This window comes from Chiloscyllium plagiosum, chromosome 15 (genome assembly GCF_004010195.1).
Source record: "Chiloscyllium plagiosum isolate BGI_BamShark_2017 chromosome 15, ASM401019v2, whole genome shotgun sequence".
Taxonomy (NCBI): Eukaryota; Metazoa; Chordata; class Chondrichthyes; order Orectolobiformes; family Hemiscylliidae; genus Chiloscyllium; species Chiloscyllium plagiosum.
In genome coordinates, this window is record NC_057724.1 from 46,268,331 (window position 1) to 46,290,752 (window position 22,422).

A 22,422-nucleotide genomic window follows, 5' to 3' on the forward strand; every position below is an offset into this window, starting at 1 on the left:
CTGCTCATACCTGATGCACACATTTTCAGATGCCTTGGCAGTACTTGCCTCGAGCTTTAGTACTTCCCTCAGCATGTAGTCTTGCACCTAAGAATGCACCAGTCTGCAACCGTCAAGATCAACTCTTTACACTTGCAAACCAACAAGTTTGGATAGACCAAAAAGAGTGATGGTCCTTCAGCTGCAGTCAAGCTTTGTCTTTATGGGCTGTCCCCAGGATATGCACACATAGCATAGCATGCTGAGTCATGGAGCTGCTTGGGACAAAGTCTTGACAAAAACTATTGCATCTTCCTCCAGACCTTTACAAAAAGCAAATTCCAGAAAGGAGGTGTGACAGTTTTTCATCACAGCTGCTTCAAAGGCAACATGTAGGGGTGCACTGAGACCAGGCACGCATGAAGAGCCTGACTGACAGTAGCCTTCTTGCTCCTAGCCAAGCTGTCTGGATGCTAGTTGCAAGTTTTGGACAATGACATCTTTGATGCAGTTTCTCAATGAACTATGCAATAGGATTAACCTTTTTCTGCAGGTCTTGAAGATGCTACGTGCAACCATTTCCTGATGGACTGTTAGTCAAAAAGGTGTTTCTTCTTTGCAAATTTTTCCAAAGACAGGTGATATGGAATAGTCCTTGGAGGAGTGTTCCATGGGCACTGATGCTAGACCCATCTTTTGCATCACTTTGCGAGACTGGCTGTGGCAAACATAATCACCTGCATTCAAGAAAAGGGTACAAGGACATTGTACAACAGTTTTTAAAAGCAACTAATTACTTGTTATTGGCAAAGTTTTAGAAACAAAAGTTGTGGGTGGGGGGGGGGGGGGGGGGGCGTGGTGGTAGCAACAGGAACTTGAGTTGTGAAACAGATCTTTTGGCAAATCACGCTAGATAAATCCAATTGTATTTGTTACAAAAGCAAAGAAGGGTGATTAAGACAATGTAACATTGTCCAAGTGGAGAGGTGGTGAACCAAGAGCAATTCCACTTCACTTCAAAAAGCAACATTTAATAGTGTGGCAAGGAACTCTAGCAAAAGTAAGAGTTAGAATTGGAAATCACTGATGTCATATATAGCACAAAATAAAAGGAAATTTGAGTTCCTAAAAATCTAATCATGTCAACCTCTGTACAGAACATCAGGAGTTGCTCAGGTAGAGCCCTAGTTTCAACCATTGTCAACTGCTTCAAGACCTCAAAATTACTCAAGATCAGATAACTTATCGCCCCAAACTAAATGTTATATTTACCACTTTTTTCTTTGCCTGATATCACAGCTCAATATTCAAATGGCACATGCATGACCAAATCCCTCAAATCAACTCAATTTGTGGGCGGCACGGTGGCACAGTGGTTAGCACTGCTGCCTCACAGCGCCCGAGACCTGGGTTCAATTCCCGCCTCAGGCGACTGACTGCGTGGAGTTTGCACGTTCTCCGTGTCTGCGTGGGTTTCCTCCGGGTGCTCCGGTTTCCTCCCACAGTCCAAAAGATGTGCAGGGTCAGGTGAATTGGCCATGCTAAATTGCCCGTAGTGTTAGGTAATGGGTAAATGTAGGGGTATGGGTGGGTTGTGCTTTGGCGGGTCGGTGTGGACTTGTTGGGCCGAAGGGCCTGTTTCCACACTGTAATGTAATGTAATCTAATCTAACATCCTTTGGGTTATTACTAGACACTGAAGTGGATCCACTTTGCAACATTACAGTGACATGAACAAGGCATGAGGATAGGAAATCTATAGTAATTCATTCACCACATACACACAATTAGACAGCTGACAATACTCTCCACATGCCTGGAAGAATGCTGTTCAACACCATCACAAAGCATCCATCAATTCAGCCAACATCACAATGAAAGCACTGTCTACCTTATGCAAAAATGCACTGTACTAACTCACAAAAAGGCTCATTCAACATTCCCTTCCAAACCCAAGTGTCTTCTGTCTACTACATAGATGGTAAACAGAAGACACATGGGATCACCACCATGTACCAATTCCTCTCCAAGCTACCTTGACTTGGAATGACAATCACTTCAATTCTGCAACTTCCTCTCTACCAGCACTAAAGTTTAACTATACCTATGCTGAAGCAGAGCAAGGTGACAGCTCAATACATTCTCCTTCAAGAGGAATTAGGGACAAGCAACACTGGGTACAAATATCACCAAAACCCAAGATTTAAAAAGAAAGTGTTTAGCAAAGTACCACGAAAAAAATGGTTAGCAAACTAAATGGAGATTTATTCAATTGTAAAGGAACACCTTCAGCTTGGATAGAAAATTGGCTCAAGATCACAAAACTGCTAGCAGTAAAATGGCTGTTTTCAAACTGGAGGATGGTACAGAGGTATTTCACCAAAGAGCCAGAATTAAGACATTTTCCCTCTCCCATTCATGAAGTAATTCCATATTTTGGAATAGAATGTAAAATTTCAAAATTTGTTGATGCCACTCTAAATCTGGCAACAGCAAGGACAATAGCAGTTGACTGCAATTGTACAAATGTACTAACAATGTGCAAATGGAATTTTAGTAGCAAAGTGTGAAGTGACACATTTTAGTCAATGTGATAGGGAGTGGCAACTTAGACCAAGTGACAGAGTTTCAAAAACAGCTATATACAGGGAAAGAGGAATCTGGTGGCTCACAAGGACTAAAGTACAAGCAGCATAAGAACTTGAAAAAAGGTTCAGAAAAGATTTAAGGATATTGCCAGGGTTGGAGGATTTGAGCTGTAGGGAGAGGTTGAATAGGTTGGGGCTGTTTACCCTGGAGCATCAGAAAGAGGGGTGACCCGAGAGGTTTATAAAATCATGAGGGGCATGGATAGGGTAAATAAAAGAGATCTTTTCCCTGGAAAGGGACAGTCCAGACCAGAACTAGAGGGCATAGGTTTACAATGAGTGGGAAGACTTTAAAGGAGGACACAAGGGGCAATATTTTCATGCAGAGGGCAGTGCATGTATGCATGCAATGAGTTGCCAGAGGAAATGGTGGTGGCTAGTACAATTGCAACATTTAAAAGGCATCTGAATGGGAAGGGTTTGGAGGGATATGGGGCAGGTGGGACTAGATTGGATTGGGATAGCTGGTCATCATGTAGGAGGAGTTGGACCAAAGGGTCTGTTTCTATGCTGTACATCTTTGACCCTATGCAGGCCATGCAACATAGTATATGCTATGCCACTCAATAAGATCATGGCTGATCCATGAATGCTCATTTATTCCACAACCCTCCATTCCTTTACTGAAGGAAGAAAAATCTCCCTCTGCCCTGAATATATTCAATGGCAGAGTCTTGAAAGCCCTGCAGTAAGGAATTCCATGGATTCAATACCCTCAAAAACAAATTCCTCCTTAGTTTTGCCCCAATGAATATGCCTTCAGTTCCCAAACTGAAGCAGAATCCACCTCCATCTATCCTAGCAAGCCCCCAAGAAACTTTCATTTAAATTTGCCTCTAATTCTTCTCAACTCTAATGTTTCTTGTAACTCCTCTACAGTCTGGGCAAATATTTAATTTGGTGACTGAATGTAAAATTATGTTGTGCAGTATTGAAGTCCAGCAATTTCGATGGAAATCTGAAAGGAGAGAATCTTTAGTTTTAAATTAATGGAAAGAACTGTCACTCGCCCCAAGTTAACCATGAACACTAGTTAAAAATCTGCACTAGTTATTAACTTGCTAGTCAGCAATCAATGCAAATATCTTGGCAACGATCAAATCTATAAACTAGTGATTATGAGCTCAGGGCAGTGTCCACTCGTGGTTACAACATATCATCCATTGTAACCATTGGATTTGCTTTTACCAAAAGAAAATACAGTCACCATTGAAATAAGTCTAATTTTACAACTTAGTTAAAAGTAGATCAGTTTTCTCCTATGGATACCAGGAGCACACTGTTCATCACTCAAAATCCAATAAATAGATATTTCTTGATGGCAGTTAGGGATCCAAACAAAAATAAAGTGGACAATTGTGTCACAAAAATAACCATTATTTCTAATGAATAGAACACTTTCCATAACAAAATCCCTCCATATCCAGAAATAAACTTTTTGAACTGCTTCAATGCCAATATCTTTCCTTTGATTAAAAAAAGGGGAATAAAGTAGTTCACAGTATTCCAGCCATGATTCAATTAGTATCTTGCACAGCTTTAGCAAGACCATCCTACTTTCATACTCTGTTTCCTTTGACCTCTATTTCAACAGAATCAATCACCTTCCTGATGACCCACTGAATTCTGATGCCAGTTTTGCTGTTCTTGCACCAAACCCAACCCAGTGTACTGCAACCTTTCTATTTACAATACATTTAGCTGTATCCTTCCTGCCAAGGAGCATAACCTCATTCCCGACCCCCTCATGTATTCCATCTGACAGGTTTTCGCACACTTGGCAAACCAGGTTGTAGAAATTATATACACTATCATTCTCATTACTTGCCTTCTAACCAGTTTGTCATTTGCAAACTTCACATCTTAGATTTTATATTAAAAAAAGCCAGCCATTCACTTCAAAAACAGGCAAGTTATGCGGAATCTTTAAAGCCCAACCAGAGCATCTTGTTCAGTTGTCGTCAATATGTTGTTGGGAAGATTGTAAAGATTCTTGAGTATAGACAAGATATAAAATCAATAGCTCCAAGGATAAAAGATCTAAACCTCAAAGAAAGGTTACTCAGAGAAACGGAGGGTGCTCTCCTTGGATGTGGATGATTTGATAGATGCTTAAAAGATAAAATGTACAAAGCAAAACTGATCATGTTAGCTTATGGTCCAAGAGCTAGGGGAGAAATCAGATTCAGGCAAAGAGAGTTACTGGACTTAAAATGTGAATTCTGCTTTCCTACTCAAATCTGCCAGGCCTTCTAAGTTTCTCCAGCAATTTCTGTTCCTAAAAATCAGATTTAGTATTTGGAGCAAGATGATTTTTAACAAAAAAAAAAGTTAGGGTAATGACATGGTGCCTACAAAGTTAGTGGATGCAGAGAGACATTTTTTGAAGGCAACTGGATGGACATTAAAAGGGAAATAAATTTATTGGCTTATGAGAATACAGCAGAGAAATCAAACTGATTGGAGCTGGAATGTGCTCCACGGTCTCTGTACAAGTTACTGATTTGTTACATCTTTTTTGTTTCCTAAGTATACTCACTCTGCTGAGACTATGGTTATATTGACCATAACAGGATTGGGGCCAGCTGTAATTCACTTGCAGTTAGAGTTGCTGATACACACCACTTAAGAATGGTCATTTGGAAGATAAAGCGTACTCAAACATTTACACACAGGAACATATCTTGAGCAACTGGGCAATCATGTGATATACATATTATCTGACCTGGTTAATTAAATATGATTGAGATGCCAATGTTGGACTGGGGTGTACAAAGTTAAAAATCACAACACCAGTTTATAGTCCAACAGGTTTAATTGGAAGCACTAGCTTTCAGAGTGCTGCTCCTTCATCAGGTGGTTGTGGAGTACACAGTAGTAAGGCAGAGATAGTAATACATCTCATTCAAGCTGAGGCAAACAGTACGGTCACTTTTCCAAAAAGAAATATGTTACATGGAGAACAAAATTGATCATCTAATTCATAGGCTTTAAAAAAAAAGTCAAATATACTATAATTTACTTTGTAGTCTACTCTTCAGCGTGGTTCCTAGAGCTCAATTTTAATGAGCAAAGTTTTGAATGTTTGCACATGTGCAATAATGCCAATTCATCCTCAATGTTACGCCTGTGGAAAATTTGTAGCCATCATTACTTAGATTATTCAATAGCATGAAGTACTCCTACATAGTCCCTATCTGGAATTGGAGAAGCACTTAAATTCAGCTGGACAGGAAAAATGAAAACCACAATATTGTTGCATCATTAATACAACCAAAGACAGCTTCATGTTCCACATATTTTGAATTGGAATTGAAATTTACTTTACCCACAAGTCACTGAAATTCAAGCAAATTTTTGTATGCAAGATGTAGTTTCTACCAAACCAATAAACTCATGATTTATTTAAAATATCATACTGGCTGGTTCCCCCACCCCAGTTTAAATAACAAATCAGAATTACTACATTTTGCAAGTTTGCTGCTTAGCCACTCCGACTGTAAAACAAACATTTGTGTTTGAAGTACTTAGGACCCACATACATCTAATCTCAATAGCAAATGCTGCATTTGCTGATGCTGAGTCATCCAGTTGTACTGTGAGCTTGACAGGAAGTAGCGAGTGTTCAGGATGTCCACACAATACAGGCCACAACTAAAAAACATGAGAAATTTTTAAAAAGGTTACCAAGCGCGGGTAGAGCAGGAGAGCAAAAGGAACAAAGCAAGGATGGAGTGTGCGCTCATAATGAGTAAAATTTGATTTTTATGACAGATCAGTTATTTTTCTTTACCCAACAGGGGAAAAAAAAACAAAATAGGGTAGATGCAAAGAAAGGATGTGCACTTTCCCAAAGCAGATACAGTACTAAACAAAGAGGCTTTTCTTCAGGCACTCCATCCTCCTTATTCACTGGTAGCAGCTAACAAATGGAGACTCCTCCTCCTCATCATCATCATCATCCCCCCAACTGTTTAGGCTGGATGTAAAATAGCCTACTTACTGTTGTGGTAACTCAAGATATAAAATGGGAGAAAACGATGTCAAAAATTGGATGCAAAATACAGTATTTTTATTTTATTGTAACAGGGCAATTAGTGAGCAATTAAAATGTAACAATACCCTTTACCCCTTTGTTGCAGCTAAAATTACAAGACCAGTGGTTTTTCTGTTGATTACCAAAACATGGATCATACAGCCATCTGTGGTTTGAAGGTTCACACTTCCTAAAGTTTTGCCTTTAAAGGTCTCTAGAGATTCATGTTTGAAATTCAACCCCATCACCAACTCAAACCATTTCATGAATTAAATATTGATGTACTTACTACATGCCCCACTTTATCTGAAGCTAGTGATTGTAAAGCTCTATAAAACAGTTAATAGAAATCACCAACTCCCTACAGCGTGGATGCAACCCATTTGGTCAAACTGAATTTGGTGGATGGAAGACAAACATTATCCACAGAGTACAGGAATACTTTGGTCTGAAGCAAAAAAAGTTTTATAGCAGGTTTGGGGACTCAAATTTATACCAACAGTCTGAGAGATGCAGAGGAAATGAGGTCAGTAATTTTGCTGCGGTTCAAACAAATATGGAAGTTGTGGACAGTCCTATTAACCTCAGGAGTATCCTCTGGCCCGAATTCTGCAGCATTGGAAGTAGAATTGAAAACAGTGTTGTTAACCAAATTTTTAATGCCCCCCCAAAAAAAAGACAAGATATAAGTTATCACTTGCATTTAAAAAGGGTAATGTTCAATTTACAAAAGTGCTTTCTTTTAAGAGTCTTAAAGCTACTATAAAAAGTTGTTTCAGAATACAGATTAAAACATGAACACCTTGCCAACTCAGACCATTTTGGGAAACTTGCACATTTTTTTTATATATACACACACCACCTTTTTAAATATGCAAGTTATTTGCAGCTGCGTTCCACAATAGCATGTTCTAGAGGGAGGAAAACATTTTTCAAAAACGTGGCATTGAAAGACAACATTAGTGTCACCTTTGCATCACAAAATATTCCTGCAAACATTATGGCATCCACGGTTATTAATATGCAAGTTTATACCAAGCATCAGCTCAAAGATTAAAATTTTATCTTAATGCTTCATATGTTGCTTCTTATTTCTGCAAAGGGATCTTCAAATAGTAACAAATAGCCAAAAAACAATTGATAAATTCGCAAATCAACACTCAGACTTGCTCATTGTGACAAGTATCCTGCATGGTTCCCTCTAAGCAGCTGTCACAAACCTTTAAAAACCAAAACACACCACTGTCCTTCACCTGCTCTATCACTAACTCAAGCCACAATCTTGGGAATATGCTCTTAGGTCAGTACAACACCCACGTTAACATCTCAATCCTAATTAAGAATTCCATGCAACTTCAATTCAATCTTATCAGGTCAAACCACAACACTACAACTGAAAATCCATACCACAATGCTAAAAAGCAATAGTAAATCTTCAGTCAATTAAAAATGACAAGTTAATACAATGACACTTTATAGCTTCCACCAGCCCCAAAGGAGATCATTGCAGATTAAATACATTTGCTCACTACATAGTTGTCCTGTTTGGACTAGAGAAGCAGATAGCAGGTGCAAGTCCACTTGAACACCAAATAGAAATAAGGCAGCTCGATGGTTGGAGACAGGAACTTGGGTTCAATTTCAGTCTTAGGGGACTGCCTGGGGGGAGTTTGCATGCTGTGTCTGAATGGGTTTCTGCTGGACACTTTGGTATCCCCCAGATTTGTACTGGTATTATCACCAGACAATGAGTCCTGACACCCAGGTAATATTCTGAATCCCACCACATAAGATGGTGGAATTTGTATTCAATAACAACCTGGAAGAGTCTAGTGGCCATGAAACTTGATTTAAAAAAAAAGATCGGCTCAATATTGCTTTTTAAGAAAAAAAAAAGGGAAAGAAACGGTCATCCTTACTGCTCTGGCCTACATGTGACTCCAGACCCATAGCATAGCAATGTGGTTCACTCTTAACTGCCCTCTGGGAAATAAGTGCTGGCTGAGTCAGCAATGCCCACATTATATGAATGAATATAAATGAAAAGTGATTTTGACTACTTCAACAGCCCAGATGTTCATGACTCTCCAGTGTAGAGTCAGGTCTTCAGTTGACTAGGCCCCATGCATTCCAGAATTCCCTCCTTTTAGATTCCTTGCCTTTCTAGTGAAGAAAGTTCTTCAGTGAATTTTAATCAACATCTTTATAAAATCTTTGTTCATGTTTTTGACCATTTGTACAATTATTGCCTTAGATGACTGTATAATGTTTGCTTCATAACACTGCTGCAAAGTGCCTTGAAGCATTTTTAAAGTCAAACACACTATAAAAACACAAGTTAGTGTAAGGTGGCAATGTCCTACAGAGATGACCATTCTCCCAAATAAGTCAGAGGCAATAAGATATAGATATTCATAGTACTTGGCTGCTCAATTGTTTTGTTCAAACAGGGAGTCATAAAGGGACAGAAAATGTTTTGTATCCATTTACTCCCTTCACTTTTCAACAATTTTCTATAATGAAGCTGGTGAAACATTAATATTTGCAGTATCATTGTTTGAAATGTTTTGTTCTAAGAGAACAGGACAGTCTCAACTGAACATATGAAACACAAAACTTAGTTATTCTTTTCAACTACTGCAACAACCCCGTGCCACAACTTGTTCAGTGGGTTCTATATTTAGCACGTAAACGATAAGTTTATGTCTGTGGCACACCCAGATGTAGCAATCTAGTTTTTAAACAGTGTTTCAAACCATGACTTGGTTGGAACTGCTGAACAATCCATTTTAAGAGATTTTTCTCTTTCTCCACATTTTGTTCCTGGAAGTTCTGACTCCTTTATCTGGAGTTCTTGGAATCACGAGGTGCCACTCTGAATCTTTGAGCCTAGACTGCTGAAGCCCTCAATTTTAACTCCTGTAGGGTGTATAGGGAGGGTAATTGTTGTGACATGGTTGGACTCCTTACCTCTGGGCCAGAAGGTCTGGTTCACATCTACCTGCCCTGGAGGTAGTCAAAAACAAGCAAATTAAAATACTGGTTAAAACTGGGCCTGTGGTGTCAACAGGCATTTCTTTCTTACCAGGAAAAAGTTACGAACTAAGTGCTGCCTCAGTTTGATATTACGTCTGACTGAAATTAGCTTGCTCAAAAGCTGGGTATCAAACCAGATTATTTCACAACTCAGTAAGAGACTGTTTTTGCAATCCAGGTTAGTTTTTGAAGAAAAAGGTTGGAAAAAAGAAATCCTGAATCCAATTAGGTTTCAAAAATACTAAAAATAAAATTGACTAATTGGTAATAGAGGACCATGACATTGTTTGCATGGGTGGTGCACAGCCTTAAACACAGGTATTTTCTTTAATGTAGAGTATACTGTAACAAATCAAAGAACAAAAGTTTGAATTGTTTCCTTGGAACTTTGCAGATTGCAAAGTTTCAGTTAAATCACTATATTTCAGTGTAGTGGATCAATAATACATTGTGCCATCCTATTCTATATGCCTGCTTAATTGAAAAAAAAATCTTTTCTTGCAGACAGGAAAGGAAACTATTTTCACAGATGTGAAACAAAAATGTCTTTATGCTGTCCTCATTAGCTTTCTTCACTAATTTTGGTTTTCTGCTTTTAATGAATATAAAATAGAAAATATCATGCTTTCCTGTGAAAGATAACTTCAAATTAATCTTGACAGCCTGCCAGTTGATTTTGGTAACATTCTGGTACAGGTCTTGTTTGATGTTGTTTTCTGTCAAGAAAGTGCTCTATTCCGCATTGCTTTTTGCTTTAGCTGTTTTACAAAATTTCCACAGCGACATCTACTTAGCTGCTTGGCAACTATCTTCAGTATCAACTTAATCCAATGTGGATTTCAAATATTTCGAACCGTATTTCCAAATACAAAAATTCTACCCTTTGGTATTTTGATTCCACTCAGTATTGATACCTTGTTGATATTCAGAATTCCTCAAATAGCTGTTCTTGCTGCATTCTAAAAGGCACTTTCAACATGTGTCACCAAGTGTCAACTGGACTTTTACCTTAAGCAACATTCACTGTCTCAACTGTCTACTGGACAGTTTTATCCATTGGATAATGGATTTTATCCATTGCCACATTTATAGCTTTAAATTTTTTTTTTTTTATTTAAAAAAAAGCTCTTTTGAAAGATCAGGATCACAGGCTAAATGGTTTTTTTATTCCCCCATGGGATGTGAACATCGCTTGCTCGGCCACTCATTGTCCTGAGGGCATTCAAGAGTCAGCCACATTATGCTGGACTTGCAGTCACAGATCAAAAGTCTGCTGTTACCTGACTTTCCTTAAGATGAGTTTTGATGGCATTCAATGATTATATGGTTACTATAACTAGAGACTTTTTCTTCTGGAGTGTCATCGAGTTCATACGTCATCTGCCACAGTGTGATTTTGAAATTATGTCCTCAGAATTAGGCAAGGGCTCTGGATCACTAGTTCTATGACATTAACATCATGCCACCAGCACACTTCTGAATCCTTCCTTCCCTCCATCCACTTAAAAAATCTTCCCAATTGCTCCATGTTCATTATGATTTGACTTTCAGACCTGCCTTAATTCCCTTATGATTTTTGGGCTCAGTATTTTGTTCAGCACTCCTGTCAGTGTTTGACCCGAAACATTTACATCATCCTTGTCAGTGGAATTGGTGACTTTATTGGTATGTTACCGACCCGTGTTTAGAGGATTAGAGGATTAATGCCACTGACTTCTACCCACCTCCTCCTCCCCCCCACCGAACCATGACTTGATTATTGAACATCCAAGTCACTATTTAGGTTTTGACTAACATCTTGTCTGAAGATCCTCCCAACTCAATTTCTCTCTCTTCACTCTCCCCACCACACCTTCCACCCCCCCAAATCCACACCTCCCCAAAATTGCTCCTCATACCAGAGCAGTTGAGTGAGTCTTCTCACCAACTTAACTACACACACACACCCCCAGAGGTACGGAGGTTAATTATAACATTCCTGCCACCATACCTGCATGCGCAAAGCACGTTTGCACATTCAACATCTATGCAATGGTCTTTAAGCCAAAAGTGCTTCAACCTGGTGACTCCTCTATATCCTCTCCAGTGCAATTCACATCTTCCCACATATAGTTTGGTGACCAGAATGACAATAATCCAACTGTGGCCTAACCAAAATTCTGTTGAGCTCAGACAACCTACTTGCTCTCTGTCTTGACATTAAGGAAAGCTGTTCCATATCCTACCTTCACTAGCTTATTAACTGACTTGCCACCTTCAGGGATCAAGCATCCAAAGATCCCAGTGTTCCTCTGCACGTCTTGTCCTACCATTAATTGAAACAAGGAACAAGACAGCAACAAGGGGTGGCACAGTGGCTCAGTGATTAGCACTGCTGCCTCATAGCACCAGGTTCAATTCCAGCCTCAGGTGACTGTGGAGTTGTGCAGGTCATGTGAATTGGCCATACTAAATTGCCCATAGTGTTAGGTGCATTAGTCAGAGGGAAATGGGTCTGGGTGGGTTACTCTTTGGAGGGTCAGTGTGGACTTGTTGGGCCAAAGGGCCCATTTCCACACTGTAGGGAATCTAATCCAATCCAAGAAAAAAAAAAGGAGGGCATATTCAAAGTAGATCACCTCAAATTTTCCAGGTTAAATACTGTATCCTCTGCCCAAGTCATCCATAACCTGCCTGCAACTCAAGATCATTTTCCCACTATTAGTCTATCAGTCACACTAAAGAACCAGCACCGATCCTTGTGGTACACCAGCCTCTCTGCTTTCTACCACAGCTTTCTCTTACAACTCAGCCAATTCTGGATCCATGCCTCAAGTAAATCAGCATTTTAATTTGAGTTGAGTTATTGCAGATTTGTTGGGATTACAAGGACAAATGACAACTTTTGTTGGCATACTGGTTGTTTTGATATTGGGTAAAATTAACCAGAACTTAAAGGAATGTGCAGCCAATGCAGAAAGCTATAGTGTAATGTGTTTGTGACTAGTTATAATAATTCTGAAATACAGCCATTTTGCCTGGGAGACTTTTGAAATTTGTGGTTTTGCTACTACTTTGATTCACCAGGGAGGGACTTTTCTGAAATACATCTTCAAGCCTTGCTGTTCATTTTACCAAGAAAACTTAAGTAGCTTGTAACCTGTTAACTTGGAACATATTCAAATTACACAGACTTAATGAATTAATATATTTTCAGATGTGTTTATGACTTGACCTTGAATGACCAAAACATATGCAAGTGCAACTTAAACTGGACAAAGTAATGGATGCTGGAAAGCACAGCAGGTTAGGCAACGTCAATTCTCCTGCTCCTCAGATGCTGCTTGACCTGCTGCGCTTTCCCAGCGACACCCTACACTGATCTCCAGCATCTGCAGTCCTCACTTTCTCAAAAGTAGTGGATGCATTTTTACTCTCCCTCTGCTATACCAGTTCCTTTTGTGACTTGTATCCTATTCTGTAGTGTACATAAATAGGAGGTTTGATTTGAGGCTTAAGGGAGAGAAGAGTGTAATATTTGCCCATCCACTGAACACATGAATGCCATTTCAACTTCTAAAATGTGAGGCTTGTAGGGCAGGCGGAAATCAGCAAACTGCTTTGACATGCCAACACTAAGTTGCAGGGTATTTGCTGCTCTACTTCCTTACTAACTAAATGTTTAGTTTTGATCTGTCCAACTAAGAGTCCCATTTCATTTTCTTTAAAGTTTAGATTTTATACTCACATGACAACATCGTGGAACAAGATGGAGGCAGGTATAGGAATTCTCAGCAAATTAAAAAGCGAACTAGGGGATTTAAAGATTCCACATGATGGAAGCGATTGAGAAAAGACTAAGCTCTTCACCATTCAAAAGACCCTGTTTTCAGGTACAAGGATTCAGTATTGGAAAGGAAGAAATTGGGAATTTGTATTGCACTTTTTTCATTATGTTTTGTATTTAGGAAATTCAACAAATTGTACCTCTGAAGTTATGGCAAATGGCAGCTATTTACATTGGTATTCTTAGAATACCAATGAACCAAACATTCAATTGATCTATTTTTCAGTTGAGAAATCAGGAAATTCCATCCTTTTGTCTATGGAGTCTAAAAAGGAATCTAGTTTGCACTGCCTTTCAGAGAAGGAATTTAAATGTTAATTTTTAGGGCACTGAAATTACCATGTATAGGTTTGAAATATGGGTGGAACCAGTTATTTACTAAATGTTCTTAGTCCTAAAGGCAATGCCTAAAAGTGGTCAAGACTAACTTTATTCATGGTTCTCAAAAAAGTGAAGTGGATAATCTTGAGAAAATTTGTAGGACAATAAGCAAAGGATGGGAGAATAGTGTTAGTCATGTTATTAGCCAGCTAGCAGAGACATGGGTGTAGGGCCAAATGCACCCTCCCTTCATCCCCCATGATGTAGTCATTCCATGACTGAGGATGCTACCATGGAGTTAAGATTGCATTAGTGACCTTGAAAGATGCAGAAGTGTCTTTGACTTTTAAAAATCATCTAGTCATATTCATAGATTCGTGCAGTGCAGAAACAAACCCTTCAGTCCATGCCAAACAATCCCAAACTAAACTAGTGCCATGTGCCAGCTTTTGGCCCATATCCCCTCAAAACCTTTTCTATTCATGTCCTTCTGTCTTAAAAACACTGCCTGCATTCTAATTTTTTTTTCCTAGTTCTAAGTTTGCCTCTCTTGACAAACCTCCATGTAACTGGAAGTAAATTGGGGTCTAAGATTGGTCTTGGTTATTTAAAGCAAAACGAATCCAAACTGGGCTGAATAATGTTATTGATTCAGTATAGAAATACCACAGGGCAAATGGCTAGACAAAACAGCAGCCTGTGATTTTTATCCTATTTCAAAATCCCTTTAGAGCAGATAGAGGCCAAATGTCCCGAGTACGCACCAACCCTCCGAAGACCATCCCACCCAGATCCAGCTTGCCACCCTCTCCACATTTACCATGGCTACTCCACCTAACCTGCACATCCCACTATGGGGCAATTCAGCATGGCCGAGTGATAGAGGGTGGCCTTGGAAAATAAACATCTAAATTTTAATGACATTAAAAACAACACACATTTATGTCAGTAACAGGAACTTCCATGAGATAGAACAAACCGTTTAACATGGCACAAAATAAAATATTTGAGGTTAATTGGAGGGCGTTGGGAACATCCACCTAGTACCAACGGTGCAGGGTGTGGAGTTGTGTGCGTGCGCGCTTGAGGTCAGGTGTAAGGTTTAGCCTTCAACAGTTAAAAAGGAAGAATGGAATTGGTAGCTAAACAGTTTTGTTAAGATAATGGCTCTTTTCTCATTCAGTACTTGGACAAACAGCCCAAGCTTAGCATTAGAGAAGTCCAGAGAGAAGTGATGCTGTAGAGCTGAACATCAACATACATGTTCCCCCCCCCCCATTATACCACAGGCAGCAAATGGAGGAGAACTCAAAAGGTGGGGGACAGGCAATGTAGAGAACCAGCAGTAGTGGTGCAAGTATGGAGGAAAAGTCATTAAAGAGGATATTTGATTACTATTGCCTGGTTTCACCCTCAACTAGAGGGTGAGGTTGCTGTCAACCAAAGGCTGCAAACAGATAAAGGGATATGTTACTTTTGTGATAGAACTATTGAGGCAAAAGAAGAATTTTCCAGAAAGGTGGCCCTTTTTACAGGAGCAGGGGTGTATTTTGCATTAAAAACAAATGGAGACACCAATTGTATTATCAAAAGTATAAGATCATTCATATGAAACAAAAATCAGCACTGGTGTTTAAGTGTAATAACAATTGCTAAAAATTGCCAAGTTTCAACTAAACAACAGTGCAGGCTACTCATGAGTCAACATTACAGAACAAATTTGTATTTTCCTCTGAAGACTCATTCTCTAAATGTACTACCCTAGTTTGGTACTGAGCCAGTTCCATCCTTACGTGTTACATTAGCTAATTTTAGCCATTGGCAATGCCTACAGACACTCAACATCAAGGCTACACAAGACATGACCCTTGGGCGAGGCCCTAGACATCATTATCCACGAAACTACACCCAGTGAGCAACAGCACACTGTCAAAAAGGAAATGTATCAACATTAAATGAGGCTTGAAAATAATGAGAGATTATGAACGTAACCCTGGTGTCAGAGATAACAATCTCAAACCTCAGACCAGCCAGTTTTTAAAATACAATTGTTCCGCAGCTTTATTACCGTTCAAGGTTGGGGTGAAGAGACGGTTCCTAGCATATTGCTTTCAAGTATTTAATTATAAGCACGAAGACGAAAAATTAGTCATGCGAATTCGTAACTATGTAACGACTGTTTCTTGCCACTATTTTAAAAATAACAAACATTAAGTTTTGAAATACCAACTTTGCGTTCCATTCCCCACCCAGTGAAAATGTACGAGAATTTTAATTGAAAAAAATTGAAGCCGTGGTGACTATTTACACCTGTAATTGAAAATGACGCCTGATAATTTGCTTGCATTACTTAGTGTTAATTTTTACGTCCTTTACCTTATTTAGTAGGAAATTCAAAAGGTTCACAAAAAAGCATAACTCAAAAATGGATTCTGAGTGGGTGGTTCATGAGAGATTGCCTTGCTGCATTAAAGCGGGACTTGACTAAGCTAACTTGTCGAGGGTGGGGAGGCAAGCATGGGTGAAATGATTAAGTGGAGCTAAACTCTGATAAAACAGGCCATTGTCCTCAAGCTGCAGCCTTACGCGCCAACAGCAGCTAAACTGCCAAATAAGGTTTCTTCCATTACCCTCTACACTACTTTTAGGAAAGAATCCCATACATGACGCATTGCAGGAAGCTTTGAGTCATTTTAGTTCCGTTAGAAATTGGACAACATCCAAATATCAAAATAATTAAAATTACAAGTACATTCACAAACAAAACTGGTCGCCCTTGACAAGAGGGTGTAAAGACCAACAAAGTCAGTTTCGTTTCCAAACTGTCAAACTGTGCGAGAGTATAGAAAAACTCGTTACAAAGTAACAGCGGTTCGCTATTTGAAAGGCAGTCTGCGATTGGCAGTGAGCCCAGCCATTCACCGTGTCTACTACCGATTCCGAATTCATCGCAGGGGAGAACAGAAGCTGGCAAGCTAGTGTGCTGCTTGCACTCAGTCTATTTCAAGCCCATCTCCGTGATCAAGAGGGGTAGCTATAACGGAAACTGAAGTTTCAATACAGTAGCAGAGGAAGGGGGACGGGAAAACGACATACGAAACTTGCAATAAAACCCGTGAAATAAAAGCTCAAAGAGTAGTTTTTTTTCCTTTAAGAAAAATATCCAATTGTATAGGAAGTCATGTAAATCAAATAACAATTTGATATTGTTTACCTACTTACCGTTTTCGGCATTTTTCTTTCTTGTAAACTTCCTCCACTTGCAACCGAAACTTCGCTCAAACGACTAAATTCAACAAACCGCAGCCTTCTGTTTTAAAACCAGACTCTTCTGCTGCCCATCAGCTTCTGGCCGCTCTCCTGCGATTCCGAATGAAAATCAGTTCAGATCTATTACGCCTTCTTCAAAGCAAATGGGTCGGAGAAATGAACCTTAAGCTATTCAAAACGCACGCTAACTGTCTGCACTTGTATTTAATATTGAGCCACAATCCCAACTTCCTGCTAACGGAACTCGAATGTCTGAATCTGACACCACACCCAGGAAAACGTTCACATTTTAAGTGATGAGGAAATAGACCCCGCCTCGCAACGTTGAAGTTGGCTTCTGGGTTACGACTGATTTTTTGTGCAAAAGTAGACGAAGTACATATAACATAGGTATTTTCTTATATTTATTTTTTATATAACTTTAGCAAGTGTTGGCCTTAAAGAGACACGAAAGTGGTGATTCAAGTTCAGTTAACACGTTAATGGGGAACTGGAAGTTATTCATTGAGAAGTGGGGTGTGACTTCTCAAAAAAAAACATCAATGACACTTTATCAGTGAATTAGAGAGGAACTTAAAGTTGGGCGTTAGCAGTGAGTACGATAAAAATGACCGTACATGCACTACAGATGGATCAAGCTGAACAGAATGAATGGCCTTTGCTCTTTGTGGATGTCTTTTTACAAATGTTTGCAAAAGAGACCTTGGAGGGCAGGTTCATCGCTCCTTGAAAGTAGATTTGCAGATATATAGGATAGTGAAGAAGGTGTTTGGTATGCTTTCCTTTACTGGCCAGGGTACTTTGTAAAAAAGTTGGGAGATCATGTTGTGGCTGTCCAGGACGTTGGTTAGGCCACTTTTGGAATATTTCATGCAGCTCTGGACTCCTTCCTATCGGAAGGATATTGTGAAACTTGAAAGGGTTCAGAAAAGATTGACAAGGATGTTGCCAGGGTTGGAGGATTCTGAAGAAGGGCTTATGCCCGAAACGTCGATTCTCCTGTTCCTTGGATGCTGCCTGACCTGCTGCACTTTTCCAGCAACACATTTTCAGCTCTGATCTCCAGCATCTGCAGCCCTCACTTTCTCCTTGGAGGATTTGAACTATAAGGAGAGGTAGAATATGCTAGGGCTGTTTTCCCTGGAACATCAGAGGCTGAGGGGTGACCTTTATAGAGGTTTATAAAATCATGAGGGGCATGGATAGGATAAATAGACAAAGTCTTTTCCCTGGAGTGGGGGAGTCCAAAACTAGGGGGCATAGGTTTAGGGTGAGAGGGGAAAGATATAAAGGAGACCTAAGGGGCAACTTTTTTCATGCAGAAGGTTGTGCGTGTATGGGATGAGCTGCCTGAGGAAATGGTGGAGGCTGGTACAATTGCAGCATTTGTGGAGTTTGCACATTCTCCCTGTGTCTGCTTGGGTTTCCTCCGGGTGCTCCGGTTTCCTCCCACAGTCAAAAGATGTGCGGGGCAGGTGAATTGGCCACGCTAAATTGCCCATAGTGTTAGGTTAAAGGGGTATGGGTGGGTTGCGCTTCGGCGGGTCGGCGTGGACTTGTTGGGCCGAAGGGCCTGTTTCCACACTAAGTAATCTAATCTAATCTAAAAGGCACCTGGATGGGTATATGAATGGGAAGGGCTTAGAGGGATATGGGCCAAGTGTTGGCAAATGGAACTAGATCATGTTAGGATATCTGGTCCACATGGATGAGTTGTACTGTACATCAGTGGGCGGCACGGTGGCACAGTGGTTAGCACTGCTGCCTCACAGCGCCAGAGACCCGGGTTCAATTCCCGCCTCAGGCGACTGACTGTGTGGAGTTTGCACGTTCTCCCCGTGTCTGCGTGGGTTTCCTCCGGGTGCTCCGGTTTCCTCCCACAGTCCAAAGATGTGCAGGGTCAGGTGAATTGGCCATACTAAATTGCCCATAGTGTTAGGTAAGGGGTAAATGTCGGGGTATGGGTGGGTTTCGCTTCGGCGGGTCGGTGTGGACTTGTTGGGCCGAAGGACCTGTTTCCACACTGTAATCTAATCTAATCTCTATGATTCTATTTCCAAGAAACAGCCAGCATGAGCTGAATAGCCTCCTTCTGTCACTTGCAGTGTGCCCACCATGAAGACATTCTGCTCTTCTCTGAATGGATTTCCATTTCTATCCAAAAACTTCTTCACCTTCATTTTTTCCTATTTCTCTCCTAGTGTTTAATAACAAGTTAAAACTCCCTGTCACAGCCATAATTTCATCCTCAGCAACTGTTTCCAGCTCTGATTTACATGGATTCCAATTGAAGTGCCATCCTTTATGTTTTGAATTGACCCAGAATTACAGGTATCACAAAGACCTAAATGCTTCCCGACTGTCAGCTCCCACCACATCCTGAGATCCACACTCAGTGCCACGCACCACCATGTGTGTACTTTTGACCGCTGTCTCCATCAACTCATGCAATCTCAATTGTTCTGGATCCTAGTTCCATTTCATGCCTTATCTTGTTCAATACCTTGACAAAAACCTTTTTCTTTCAAGTGTCAAGGCAATCGTTCCAAAAAAAGAGTCATTGGACTTAAAAGGTTTCTCTGCCAACAGATGCTACCAGACTTGTTTGAATTTCTTAAGCATTTTCTGTTTTTAATTTTGATCGCCAGCGCTTCCAGTATTTTGTTTTTTTTGTGTTCACTGGATCTATGCCATATAAACTTTGGTGAACAGCATGTTAATGTTGGTATTGTGTTAAGGTATTCAATTGCCAAACACATCCATTGTAGAATAACTTAAATTTTGATTACTATTTATTCTACTGGTATTTTGTATAGTACCATCTCTGAACTCATCTTGTCTATCAGATCCACCTCTCAACTAAATGATTGATTGCCAAAGCTTTCTAGTTTTTGAATAAGTTGATAAAGTTTCCCTCTGCTTAGGTATCATTCCTCTCCTTCAAATCACCATCAACACCCCTCACCTCAAAATTCAACTCTTTACCTCTCTATTCTTCCAACCTTTCATCTCATTTCCAACCTCAATTTCCTGTCCAAAGACATCAAAACATGTTGCCTCCCAAATGCAACCCAATTTTATTTTGGCATTCCTTGTTTGAATCCCTTCTATCATACTTCTGTCTCTGCCATCATACTAAAGCAGCGTGTTATGGATCAGGCCAGACCCCCTCGAAACATTTCAAGAAAGTAGCCCAGGCCCTAACCTTTCTAGTTGTTTTAAGCAGGTGTAAAGTGGATATTCCAGGAGTGATATAGCTGGCCCAACCACTCAGTTTTAAACAAAACAGAATTTATTTACAGACTACTGAATGAAACATGAACAAAACAGAACCAAATTTAGATTGAATTAACCTATCTGACAACCCAATCAACTTAATTGTAACTTAATGATACTGTTCCAAATACCTGCAACATTCCCATAAACACCCCCTTGGCCAAAAAGGTAAAATCAAACATAGCTTCTTGCAGGAGAGATGTCAGAGAGAGAATTAGCATGGAGCTGTTTCTTTTGGGTCCAGCAGCTTCTCTGGGTTTCCAGCTAAAACTTGACCAGAGCTACAAACAAACAGCTATGTAAAACCAAACCAAACCCTGAACTGGGAGAACTGGCCATTCCCTTTTCATCTTACAAGTTTTTTAAAAAACACTTAAAAGATGTTTCAAGTAGATATTTCCAGAAATATCAGAACCTCTGCCTGTATGAACTCTCTGGAAAATAAACAAGGATAACATAGCCTTGTTAAAGGAGCAGCATCATCACAAACTCTAATGCAAGTTACAAATGATTTTCAATGTGATTTTGAGTGATAAACCATCTCTCAAAATCATCCTTGATCTCTGTGGAGTCTTTACATGATTGACGCACATCATCTTTCTCTAATGCCTCTCTGCCAACATCTAGGTGAGACTGCAACTTGCCTGGTTCCATTTTTATCTATCTAATCATAGCCAAACTTTCAGAAGGGATTTTGTTCCAGCACTGTTATCTCTAATGTCTCCCGAAGATCCATCCTTCTTGCCTACAGCTGAAATAGCTCAGTTGGGAGAGCGTTAGACTGAAGATCTAAAGGTCCCTGGTTCAATCCCGGGTTTCGGTAAGTGCAGCAATGCTTGAGTGCTCCCTCCTTTGTTAAAAGGGCGGCACGGTGGCTCAGTGGTTAGCACTGCTGCCTCACAGCACCAGTGTCCCAGGTTTGATTCCATCCTCGGGTGACTGTGTGGAGTTTGCACATTCTCCCCATGTCTGCATAGGTTTCCTCCGGGTGCTCCGGTTTCCTTCCACAGTCCGAAGATGTGCAGGTCAGGTGAATTGGCCATGCTAAATTGCCCATAGTGTTAGGTACATTAGTCAGAGGGAATGGGTCTGGGTGGGTAACTCTTCGGAGGGTCGGTGTGGACTTGTTGGCCCAAAAGGGCCTGTTTCCACACTGTAGGGAATCTAATCTTGACCCCTACCTTCCACCACCATCACAAATTCTGTACCCTCACCACTAACTCCAATCTCTCCATCCCAACTATCTGAGCCTAAAACAGAATGTTGTCAACTTTCCTGAAATTTTTTTAACCTGAGGTGAGTTTCTAACCACATTCATGTCATCAATGATATTGTCTAATTTTACATTTATGAAATTCTGCCCTGCTTCAGCTCATCTGCTGCTGAAACTTTCTTCATCCTTTTCTGACTTATAGACATGATTATTCCAATGTCTGCAGAATATTCCCTTACGTAGCTCAATTTTGTTTGATGATCCCCTTGAAAAGTACTTTGGGATGTTAAAGGCCCTATATAAAAGCTAATTGTTATTGCTGCCTGATGGTATTTTTGCACTGATGTCTAATTTCCAATAATGTTATTGATAACAATAGTCAGTAGCCACACTGGAAAGCAAAATTAGATTACTTACAGTGTGGAAACAAGCCCTTCAGCCCAACAAGTCCACATCAACCCTCTGAAGAGCAACCCACCCAGACCCATTCCTCCACATTTACCCCTTCACCTAACACTATGGGCAATTTAGCATGGCCAATTCACCTAGTATTAATGACATTAAAGGTTATCCAAAGCTTCCTTTGCCAGAGGTCTCTTGGATTGCCTCTGATATTTGAGCGTGCAGTTGCTTCAGGGCTTACTATCTCGGATACACATACCAAAGTTAGAAATATGTGGTCTATTTAACTAAATGAGTGCTTCATCAAAATTCAAGAGGCTGTACACCATTTAGGACAAAGCAACCCACTTGGTCAGCATTTCATGTACCAAACTAAATATTCATTCCCTCCAGTACCGATGCACAGTGGCATCAG

The 22,422-nt window shown here is 40.1% G+C and overlaps 1 protein-coding gene and 1 non-coding gene across 2 annotated transcripts in view; one reads left to right on the forward strand and one right to left on the reverse strand.

Annotated features, from left to right (window-relative positions):
* The window catches only part of msna (moesin a), an 88,552-nt gene extending 71,220 nt beyond the window's left edge, over window positions 1-17,332 (reverse strand). Inside the window, exon 1 of the mRNA XM_043704837.1 lies at window positions 17,069-17,332. Within this exon, the coding sequence (XP_043560772.1) occupies window positions 17,069-17,080 (12 nt within the window). The 5' untranslated portion in view covers window positions 17,081-17,332. The remainder of the gene's footprint in view (window positions 1-17,068) is intronic.
* Window positions 17,333-21,142: 3,810 nt separating this feature from the next.
* Window positions 21,143-21,215, forward strand: trnaf-gaa. Its single transcript has one exon. It is a non-coding gene; the product is annotated as a tRNA-Phe (tRNA).
* The last annotated feature ends 1,207 nt before the right edge of the window (window positions 21,216-22,422 follow it).